Below are 12,124 nucleotides of genomic sequence, written 5' to 3'. Positions count from 1 at the left end.
GGGGGTGAATGTGTGTGTGTGTGATATGCGCCGAAAGCTCATGAGGGGATGGTTAAAAAGAAGAAAATTGAATCAGAAGCGATTTCGAAATCGTTCTCAACACACTATAGCACACATTTTATGTACACGCTGCTCATAATATAAAACACTTAAGACAGTCACGTACAAACTTCAATTGGTATTATATTGAAGAGTGTAGAAATGCCGGGGATGCAAGAGAGATGTGAAGAAGATGGGAGAGGAGAAAAGTGAGGCACAAATGCCAGAGAATCGTCCCGTACCCTTGAGAAATGAATGGGATCTTCTTATGTACATTCCAGCCGTTCATTCTTAACCATCTGACTCACCTTTTTTTTACCTTGACTCACCAACTCTTCTTGAGCTTCGCTTGTGCCGCTCTGAGTCCGTCAATGATGAAGTCTGTAGCGCCTCAGAGTCGAATTTTGGAAAAGAAGCGAAAATTCATCCAAATTGCTACGAATTTTATAAGAAATCACAGAAAGTTGTTCTCGATGGATGGTTATAATTGATGTTCAAAGGTGTATTTTGTGTGTGGCTCAATGGATTTCTTGTTATTGTTTCTCCTTTTCTTCACCATTTGCCCGATGGTGTTGGAGGGAAAAAAAGGGCAAAAGAGCAGATGAATTTGTAACAACATTCCAAATCATGTTTCAGCCTCGAGGTATGTTTTTCAATCTCTAGTCCTCGCCTTGTGGGTGGCGGGAATTCAGCACGATATATAAGTTGTATTTCTTGGGGTTGAGGAGAACAGCTATGGAATGCCTTGAGAGAGAGAGAAAGATCATAAACATAATGGATATTAAATCGAATTGGCGGTTTTTCGGTTTTAGAAGTGTCGTTCAGATCTATTACGATTTATAACGGATGTGCGCTATTATGGATTCGATGAGCTCAATTTATTATTATATATTGTCTTTGTCCTCAAACCACAAATTAACAAAGACAACACGTGAGTGTACATTTTCCTCCCAACAAAGCGCTGTTCTAGTCAAAACATTACGGGGTGTTTGTCGTTGTAATAAATAGCTTTGGATGATGTGAAATGCAATTTCGATTTCCACCTGAATTCCCGGGGGAGCGGAAGAAGAAGCGGTTAAATGCTCATGGTTTGTGCATTTTGACTCACATTTACACACGCAACCAACACAAGTGAGCGCAGTTTCAAGGTGCACGCAAGCATTCCAGAGTCTGTGAATCCCACCCAGGGAAGATGGTGAGGAAAAAGTGTGTGGCCACCCTGATGGCAAATCCAGACACAGCGACGTATGAGGTTGAGCGAAAGAGCGACCAAAGCGGGATCCAACAAGGCGTTCACGTCAGAATAAAATTGTTAGTCGTCTAATTAATAAATTGTCATAAATAAGAAATTCCCATTTAATGGACAATAAATCCCAATGAGCATCTCATCTCACGATGGCATGTCGGAACAGAAAAACGGCTGGGACAAAAAGACATGAAAACACCACGAAAGGAGCCAACAAAGCGCCACGGGAGATCGGACCCATTCATCCCAAACAGTCCTAATCCCAAGTGAATTCTTATGCCACACCACTTTACTTCCTTTCATCTCCTATTGCTCGACTGTGGGGCTCTTGAGGAATTTGTAGTGACAGAATTAAACTCCAATGTAATTATTTACTCATGCTGCAGAAAGGCTCTGGGCGAGAGAGAGTGTTGGATAAAAAATCCAACATCCTCCTCTGAACTATGTATTTTTTCCTCTCTCCCGGCATTGTCCACAGCGTCTCTCTTGATTCGGTGAGAAAGGAAGCACTTGGAAGACACTTAATTTATCTATCATTTCTGTAAGCACTGTGGATCAAGTGCATGACAGTGGAGGAAATCTTACTTTCCGGGAGATTTTACACTTCGACGAGCAGTGTTATGTGGAATGATGTAAGGAAATGGATAAAGAACGTCTTTTAATCCTGTCGGACGTTTTCGTGAGCAGTCGTACGTCAGACTTGAAATTCAAATTGACACTAATAGAATGGTGGATTATAATATCGAATTGAAATTTCACGAGTAACCGATCACAATGATGAGTGGTGAATCTTATTTGAATATACACTCGGCATCTCAATTTGGGTGTTGTTGAGGGAATTCCGATGTGGTGTGTCGATAAGAGTAGCACTGGAGATTTCGATAAGCCGCAGCGCTGACCATTAAGGCGCGTGAAAATAAAGCAATGAAAAGATTATGATTGATTGAGCATCCGAAACGGGTTCTTTGTTCTTTGATTTTTCTCAAGAGCCATAGGAAGAGAGAGAGATAGGAGAAAAAATCGCTGGCTCTTTTTTCTATGCGGTGATACCCATAGTTAAATCGTGTGTGATCTCAATTGGGGATAGAGAGAGAGTGAGAAATGGAGTGAAATGTCTCAATGGGAATCACCTGGGCGGGAAGATTTGCTGGGCATGTGGGCAAAAAAAGCCAACCCGCGTGCAAACCCACAAATTTGGTCGATGGCGAAACAACAGTTGGAACAAGATGAAAAAAGAGCTCCTCGGAGAAGAAATGCGGTACGGAGATTTGATTGAATTGTGGATAATTGAGTCTAATTTATTTCCTCCTTAACTAACGATGTTAAATAGTTCTTTTGCTCATGTTTTCTATGCCGTCGCTTCGTGGAGAGTTGGTATTTCATTCAATGACTCTATTAAGGTGTTTCTTTGCCCAACATGCTCTCATTTCATTGCCTTTTTCGCCTGCTTGACCTGGCCAAGGAGTCACAGATGCTGCAAGTGTGTGGAAATTTGGCACTAAGGAGTGATTGCATTGATTCTACATCAAGAATCCGGAGTGGAGGAAGCTAAAAGTGCCTATTAACTTACCTTCGGGCCCTTCGCAGGTTAATTTCGAAGAAGCAACAGATGCGAAAGACAATGGAATCCCTATTTTATGTTCTCTCCCGTGCCGTTTGTGCCCCTGTCGGGACACGAGAATGGAATCTTTGTTGATTTGAAGAGAATAAATCCTGACGAGCAGGTGGTTTTTGGGACACATGAATGAGTCACTTGTGCAAACATGCAATGGACAGAGACAAGGAAGGCCTCACGACAATTTATTTTATTAGCAATTCAATCCTCCATGTTTACGACAAAAGCTTCATTGTGGGAATTTCTCTGTTTGATCTATTCACTGCCGTGTGCAATTGAAGCATTTCTTTTCTTCTCTCGCGCGGTGGAAGGGGAAAGAACAGGAGAGCTGTAATTATGATGTGTGGCGGCCTAATTTTCTTCCTATTTTTCACTGGCTCTCTTTGTGGCGCGTTCTGAACAATATTCTTGAGAATTTTTGTGAAAGAAAGATGGTGGAGGAGAGTTACGTCTGAATTTTTGAGGCGATGATGAAATTCACCTCCGCTTGAGATTGATGAATGACTTCACATGGTGTTGGACCATTGGTTTTTGATGGAATTTATGCTGTGTCACTTAGAATTTTTATTTTGTTCTCCTTTTTCCACATCACTAAACCATCTTTGGGAGCGCGATGATCTTAAAGCTCCACATGTATTTGATGTTGAGGCGCAAGAGGGCCAAATAAAAAGAATTCCAGAATTCCTTTTTTGATTTCTCTCCCCTCATTGTTGGGTCGCCTCTCTTTTTCATCATCCTCACAATTTATAATTTTTTTTTAATAATAAGCGCTGCCGCTCCAAAAGAAATCAATACAAGATTCACTCGTGTGGGAAAAATGATAAATGATGGACTGGAAGGTGTCAGTTGCATGCAATCTTTTCATCCATTGCGGAAGATTCTCTCCCCGCGGCTTTGTTGCGTGGGATTGTCGGTGCAGTGGGATGAGAAAAAGTGAACTCGACTTCCTCATGATCTTGAGACATTGTTAGTGGTTTCAAGAGCAAATTAGTGAATGCGATTGTTATCACTTGCAAGAAGGTGAAATGAAGAGACAATAGTAATAATTTAGGAGAAACCACGAAGAACACTAAAGATTCGTTACAAATGCTTCCCTTCAGACTTGGGCTCTTCTGTTTCACATCAGAAACATATATATAAATATTGATTTTTCCGAGCGTACCTTAGCAATTTTCCGATAACTTTACCAAGCTCTTTTGTGCGAATCTCTCGCTTGGGCAATTGCGGAAGATATTGAATGGTTATCTACTCGATATACATTTGTCGAGAGATTTCCTCTTAATAGGGTCAAAGAGACCTCCGAGATTTCTTCCTCCGTCCGGAATCTGTGATGTTTGGTCTGCTAAAATATTGAACGCTAGCGAGAAATTGAGATAGCAAAATTTATGTTCCGACGTCAATCAATATATGGGAGTGCTACGGAAATCTTGAAGGAGAATCTTCATGTATTTGACATATTTGTGGCTATTTGGGTAAACGATAGAATTATGTACATGCTATTTGGAGCGTAGAAATTGATTTTGTAATATCAGGAACTCAGTGTGGCTCTGTTATAAATGGACTGCATGCTCTCCTGCTGGCCACAGGTTATATATAGTGCAGAAGCAGTTTAGAGGCGAATCTTCATGATTTACTTCCTAACGAGATTCACGAATGCAACAAAAGCGCCCCTTCTTTATTATCGTGGAGCAGAAAGAGAAAAATATTCGACACTGGGCGAATCGTGTGATCCAAATTCTCGCATTTCTGAATTCCAAAATGCACAGTGGATTGGCGATGGGGATGTGCTGGAGACGATGATTTCATTCATTGGAATGCACATATATTATGGTGGTGGCGGTGAGAGATCATCGCCAATGGTTTTATGGTTGGGCGAATATCTCTTTCTGCACACTGCACAATCTACATTTTTATCCCTCCAGTGTCCCATTCTCTTGTTGATTCCCCAATGTGATTGTATGTGAAAAATGTTGAATTGGACAAGAGTGTTTGTGCAGATTCTCACTGGTCTCTTTTTCCACCTTCCCGGCTCTCATCTTCTTTTGGCCGATTATTCAGATTTTTTCTTGCTGGCATATGGCAATTTAAAAGAGTCTCCTTGCTGGTCAAATCGGGGAAAAAAAGATCTACCACAGAGAGAGAGACACTGAGGGAAATTGTTGCTCAAGTTGAGGTGAAGATAATGTAAATTGTATCGTGTGCGAGAGGAAATTGCAAATGGAATTTCTTCTAGTTCATCCACCCCAGGAATGTATGAAAGGAGGTGAAATATTGAATTTCAACCCTTTTTATAGCTTGTCCGCCCGCCACCACACGATTGCAGTATAAGGGTGATTTGCGCACAGAAAATTGGACGACGGATTCTTTTGAGCCTTATTGCCTCGCAGTTTTGTCGTTCTCCTTTTATTTCCACTTCCAAACACAATAATTCGCGCTTCTTTTTGCGACATTCTCGCGTGGTGAGCAATAAATTTCGCCGGTTTTTTGTTCTCACTCTGTGGTGGATCCGCTGGAGGACAACGAGAGCCTGTGAGAAGATGGATTCACGGTGATTTCTGCTGATGACGATTCTCGCGATTGGCGAACGCCGGAATTTCTTTAATCTCTCTCTCCTCTGCTGTCCATAGCATTTATTCACTCTCGCAGTTCAATTTGCGGATGGCTCTTCTGCGGAGTGTGAGGTTTCGCGAAAGCGAGGCGACTTGTTGTGTGAGTGCACAAGAGAAAATGAGAAGCAAATCTGAAAGAATACCAAAAACAGATGGGAGATGCTGAGGCGAAGGAGATGAACATTCCACTAATCGCAATCGCCAATCTAGATTTTACTCAATTAAAATTTTATGGACTTTTGCCAATTCGCCTGTGTCAATATTTCGCTGTAAATGGAAATTCGCTAATAAGTTGGGAGCGAAGAAGAGAGGCAAAGTGCGGCAAATTGGACTTTATAGATTGTGGTGCTATTGTTGAAGTTTATTTTATTCACCCTCTCCTTCTTCTCTGCACTTTGTTTCGTGCGGTGAAAATTATTTTCATTTGGTGGCATCTCGGAAGAAGCCCAGGATTAGTTGCTGCGGAGCTTGAGAATGTGTCTGGCCGACACTTTCACATTCTCTCCCCTTTGGTTTTCGGGCAGATTCCTTGCGGGCTGGACTGTGAAAGAGTTGGATGGTGAGCAATTTTGCTGTGCGAAACAGACGAGAGCTCATCTATCATGTGCCAAATTGATGAATAATAGCTCTGGGAGGTCTGGGTGTGTTGCCAGTATATGGGAATATTTTATATCTGCGAAGACCTGCGTGCTGTTCCTCTGCACATTCCATCAATCCAGAGGCAATTAATAGGGAGAAAGAGCCTGAGGGCGAAATCGCACTCACACTGTGCGAAAGTGGTGAAAAAAGCGAGATTTCAGGGTCCATCCAGACATGAAAACTTCATGAGCTTTTCAGTTTCAATTTGCGTTAGGGATTTTTACAGCTGCACAGTGTCTGTGCTCGCTTCTTTAAATGACATGATCTCATAAAAATCTGAGGGGAGATAAAAATGAGTGAATGTTGCAATGGGATGAGATTAAATACAAATAATTCAGTGAAGAATTCCAATTGAAGCTCTCCTGCAATTTCAGGAGTCTGACGTGAACATTTCACTGTCTTGTGAATTCCATGATTTATTCAACTGACTTCTTGAGTTGTTTGCTTTCCCGGTGTTTCAATATTTCTCATCTGTCTCGTGCACACAATTTGAAGGCCCCCCTTTCATCAACAGCCCTCCACGGTGTATTGCTGAAGTTTACAAATAAAACACTCCACGCGGGAATCAAAGAATGACTTCCGCAGACGCATTTAGTCTTATTATTGGCTCAGCCTCTTCACTTTTTCTCTCAATCTCACTTGCCAATGTTCTTTTGAGCCCATGGATGAAGTCAGGCAGAGAGAGAGAGAGAGAAAGCAGCATTGTTGGATGAGCTAGAGTGCTATTTAGAACGGTGAGACGTGAAATATCTTCCCAGGGAGGAGAACATTTGAAATATCTTTCCAGTCCAGAGGAGAAGGAATTTTTCCTCCACGCAGTATTCAAATATTTACTGTCGTATCTGGCAAACAAATAATGAAATCTGGTGGTGGTTTACTTTATTTTACTTCACTTAACATAAATACGAAGGGGAGACTCCTTGAGGAAGCCCATCATTTGAAATTAATTCAAATGCCATGAGAAAAAGGAAGATAGAACAGAAAAGTATGAACAAATAATTACTAACAAAGTCGTCTCTCTATGGTGAGATTCTTTCGCCATATCTCACCGAAACTTTGATGCACTCTGCTACACAAGTTGAAACTTTAAATTGGGGAAAAATCTTTTTCCTAACTTAACTCTCTCGCTCTTCGCTTGTGACGTCTTTGAGTGTTAAGCCACAAAGTATAGCAAAAGTTTCCCTCCTTTCATGATGCAATTCAATACGACTCTGACTCTAGTTGCGATGAAAGGCAAAATTCTCACATGACAAAATTATGGAGAATGTAAGTGAGGTGAAAGCACACGAAATTTTATATTATCCTTCTCTTTTGATGCAGATACAATCTCATGATATCTAATATGAGTGTGCTGAGCGTGTAATAAAGGGTGTAGTGAGAATTTCATACTTGAGTTGCAAATGCACAGTTGCTGATTATGCTTTAAGAATCAACAAGAAGCAATTTGCAGTGATAGAATCTCGCAAAAGTTCAATTTGGGGAGCTTTTTCCATGCAATTTCCAACACCGGAAGCTGCAGAAATGAGGATTCGGGTAAAATTACAGTCCCGAGAAGTGGCAGCATTCCTGTATCCGCCTTTATGCGATATCAGTTTTCTTTTTTTTCTGGTCCTCACCTGTGAGAACACAGGGATGTGAAGTGAGAGAGCGAGGAAGGGCTCTGAAGAAATGTAATAAAATGCAAGGAAAACACAAATACGCACACAATACAAATGTTCAGAGGTTACAAGAATGGAGATCGTGGAGTGTGATAAAATTCCCCAGCACGAGAGATATTCAAAGAGGCGAACACCAATTGAAGAACACTGTGGGCTCTTTTTTCGTCTTGTTCGGGAAAAATATATGTGTTTGTGCTGGCCAGGAGAAAAAAGAGATGCATTATAAATTTAAGAGGTGAGGCTGGGGGGAGGAAAGACAGAGAAGCTAGCAGTCAAGGAACACTTATATGTATATAATATGTGGGAAAAAGGAGAAGCTCGCTGGTAGGAAAAAAAAATGTGGAGATAAAAGACGAACTCCCGCTGCACGATTTTATGCAGATGATGATTTAAACGATTGCTTCCTTCTCCTTCCTCATCTCAAGGAGGCCAGCTTCCTCTCCCGCCACGTTATAAGATATGTCGTCCATTCATCTCACATCCTTAGAAAAGTGTCTTGAGTATATGACTTTCACTCCCAACTTTTGAACACCTTTAGAATATACATCGCCTGAATCTCAAGGTATCTTTTTAATTCAATTGAATCTTCCTTGAGAATATGTTCAGCAATCGATTGATTGATAAGAAATCACAGAATTGGATTCAGGAGGAAGCAAGAACGACTGGAAAAGCGACTCTTTGCTCTTTTTACAACACATTATTTCCATTTCACTAAGAGTTTTCTTTGAATCTCCGCTTTGCACCTTCTTGGATGAATAAATAGATATGCGATTGAGAAATAGTCTTTCCAATCAATAACAATCTGCAGGATTGTTGCTAATTGGCTGTATTTTTGGGACTCCCTCGGCACAGTGGGGCTATTGCCAAGGCAGAATATCGCTCTTCTCGCAGTCTCAATGGGGAATCGTGTATTTCTCAGTGGTGTGGCAATTTGTTGGTTGCACCACTCATTGCCACCTCTTGCATCTCACTTTCCGCTGCAGTCACCGTGCGTCTTAATTAAAAGTGCACCCAGGCCGGCCACAAGCGGCCAGATGGAGGAGAGGCGCGGCGGATGGATCGTGAGCTGAGAATTATCATTTACCGCGCGGACTCTGTTAATTGGCAAAGTCAATAGCATTTCAGGTCAACCAGTGCGTGTGCAGCTGATCACTGGAGTTCCCTCTTCGGGGGTTCTCACGTGAAAATCCAGGTGATTATCCCATCGAGAATTTCCACAATGCGCCACACTCTCTCGTATGTACACAAATTAATCAAGCGTGAGTCACTGGAGATGGCACAAATGGACTTCCTGCCGCCCCTGGTCATCACTGGTGGGATTCTGTGGCATTAGATTCAAGTCAGACGTGCCAGATGGTGAATTTGTCAAATATAATTTGAGAATTTGATATGCACTCTCCATGTCAAACGATTGGAATATCTGCATGTGCATCCGTATTTTCGCAATCTTCTCTCCTACTTCTGTTCGATTAAAGCTGAATCATTCTAGCTTTCCGCTCGACTGGCTGTTGGGGAAACTTTAGTTGAATTTCAGCACAAAATTCGCCAGAAGCGAGGCATCTTTGACGCAATTTGGGTGGTGTTCAGATGTGAGAGAGTGAAAAAACAATGCGGCGGTGGGAAAACTTTTGTCGGAAACACAGACTTTGACGCAAACAACAAGGAATTTCTGGCTCTCTGAGCACAACACATTCTGATTTGATTAATGAATCCAATGAGATGAAAATCCTCTGTATTTTTTCAGCAGCCGCGCAACGACCATTGAGGGTGATTTTCACCTTGTCGGTGCGCCTCTATTGATTCTTGCCTCGAACAAGGTTGTGAGTGGTGCCTCTTTGAGCAAGAATGTTTGACTTGAGTGGCCGAAGTGGGCAAAAAAACGCCTCGGCTTTAACACTGAAGGTGGAACCTTCGAGCAGTTCAAAAAGACAATTTCAAAAGGGGATGAGAAGATTAATAATACAATGTCTTGAGTGTTCTTTCTCATCAGACATCCTAATTCTTTTAGTCAGAGAAATTGAGGACTTTTCGCGAGGACCTATTAATTATTCACCGTGAAAAGAGAGCGTCTTCTTTAAAGGCAAGTCTGCATTGGCACTGCGAGATGGATTCAATTATTTATAGCCCCATTCTCGCGATTGCGTGAAAATGACTAAACTGTCCAGATTAGAATGCAATTTTATTGGCAATTGTTGGTAATTTGTCTGCATAAATTGCGTGGATGAGGATGGCGCTGCGCTGTGAGAAAGAGACCAACCTACGGAGGTTACAATCTGCAGGAGACACACCTCGTTTGAATACCTGTCTCGGGCGGAATTGAAGGGGATTCTTTCATTGAGAGAATCTCTCGTATGAAGTCGTTTATTATTTTTATGTTCAGTTGGAGTCATAAATGTCTATGTTGGTCTTGTTTTTTGTTGCGGGCCACACAATTTCTGTGATTTTATTCTCCTCTGCCAGAGTGTCCTGGCCTTTCGGGCGGGTGTTTGATGAAATGTCTGGCTTCCCGGGTCTGGAAGAGAATCAAGACCAAATAATGAGGCTTGCGAAGAGGAGGAACGAGAGAAGTCGGAATGAATAGGGTGGAATGCATTGATGTTGTGTGAAGAGAAGACAGTGGAATTCTTTTGAGTGCAGTATTTATTGGCGCCCCGTAAAATGATGTCTCTCTGAAGGCATCACACGAGTCCCTTTGATGGCAGCAGGAGCTCGAATGTTTGCGCACTCTTCCCCCAATCCTCGCCGGTGACAGTTTTAGCACTTTTGTTCTCCTTGAAGCACATGAAGAAAAAATGCATAAGACACTACATGAATTCGCTTTATGTGTGCTTGCAGGTGAAAAAAGCATGCGGAGCACCAACTCTGCTGCCAACTGAGAAGACAACGATCGTGGAGAAGCGGATGCAACTCACCGGAATGCCACAGAAATGGATGTCACCACTGGACCCGGACATGCTTCGTTTCCTCTCCACCATAGACAAATCCAAGGACTTCTATTCCAAGATTGTCACGAGGTGAGTGCTTCTCCATAACTTGCTGACTTTAGCCAAAACTTTTCCCCACGACGAATCATTCCAATTTTCCCACACCACCACAACTATTGGGAAGACTTGCAAAGTGGCTGAGAGAACTTTAGCTGAAGCCTCAGAGCTTTTTTCGCAATGGGAAAGTTTGTTTCGCTATTTTGTCTCGGTAAATTCGGGAATAGGCAATCAAAGCATAAAATGTGCGCAATTTAGTTGGTGGTTTTATCAATTCTGCAAAGATATACAGAAAAATAGGATTCTGTGCAAAAGAATTGGCATTTTCATTTTCTTTTCCCCAAACAGATTGAGTCGTAAGTTAATTTACCAAACAGACATTTAAGTTATGTTGCTATCACAAAAGGGAAATCTGAGATTTTTGCTCTAACTTTTAATCCTGCTAGATTTCACTGGCAAGAACTATTTCGCTTTCCACATACTTAAAGTGTGTCCTTATCAATTTCACAACAATACTTTTTCTGTGCTTAATCTGAACTTGAACTGTGAAGCCTGAAAGTTTTCCAAATAATCTGTTAACATTTGCAATTTCCTTCCTGGCACGAAGGTAACATGCGAAGCAATTGGATGTCCCCCAATTTTCCCAAGTGCCGGTGCCTCTTAGCACATCAGCAGAGCTGTTCTGGAGCTCACCTTCACCCTGGAGGTGCAAATTATTCTGCGATGGCATGAGATAGTGAGGAAAAAAGTCTTGACATCGTAAAGTCTCTCTCGTTAATGATTTCACGGCTGTCGCCAGTGCGGCTGCCGGTGAGAAAGTGCGCAGCGGCACGTGCCCCGGAGGGGCTCCGCACCCGGGGAGAGATGACTCAATTGACCCAGAGCGGGAGTGAGTGGCGACCTTCCCTGGAGGTCAGTGGGTGGTCAGGATGCAGAAGAGACTGGACACGTGCCCGAGCGTGAATGGCGGTGCAATTTGTGCAGATTGGGATGCATTGAGTGGAGAATCACGCGTTCAATTGTGATAAATTATGCTGAGAATTGGTGTGTGTGGACAGAGTGAAGTGCAGGGAAGGAAGTCATTAAGAGTCTGTATCAATTGCGCCACATCTCGCAATTGATGGAGAATGTCATCAATTGAGGATTGCGCTGTTTACTCCTTCACGGCGCTGATTTGCTCTTCCCTCTTTGTGTGTCGCTCAGAAAAGTGTCTTATAAATTTTCACCGTGTCACAATAGGGCAATTAATTAAATTGCTCTTCACTGCTCCCTTTTGCTGTCCTTTTTTTCCTTCTGTCTCATTTAATTACGGCAGAGCTGACAAGTATTAGATTAGA

General features: G+C 42.2%; 1 protein-coding gene across 1 annotated transcript in view; it reads left to right on the top strand.

Annotated features, from left to right (window-relative positions):
- The window catches only part of LOC132264103 (division abnormally delayed protein), a 72,029-nt gene that overhangs the window by 55,524 nt on the left and 4,381 nt on the right, over positions 1 to 12,124 (top strand). Inside the window, exon 6 of the mRNA XM_059764179.1 lies at positions 10,642 to 10,820. Coding sequence (XP_059620162.1) covers positions 10,642 to 10,820 — 179 coding nt within the window. The remainder of the gene's footprint in view (positions 1 to 10,641; positions 10,821 to 12,124) is intronic.

This window comes from Phlebotomus argentipes, unplaced genomic scaffold (genome assembly GCF_947086385.1).
Source record: "Phlebotomus argentipes unplaced genomic scaffold, Phlebotomus argentipes genome assembly contig_32, whole genome shotgun sequence".
NCBI classification, from domain to species: domain Eukaryota; kingdom Metazoa; phylum Arthropoda; class Insecta; order Diptera; family Psychodidae; genus Phlebotomus; species Phlebotomus argentipes.
This window is presented reverse-complemented; position numbering and strand designations above follow the sequence as displayed.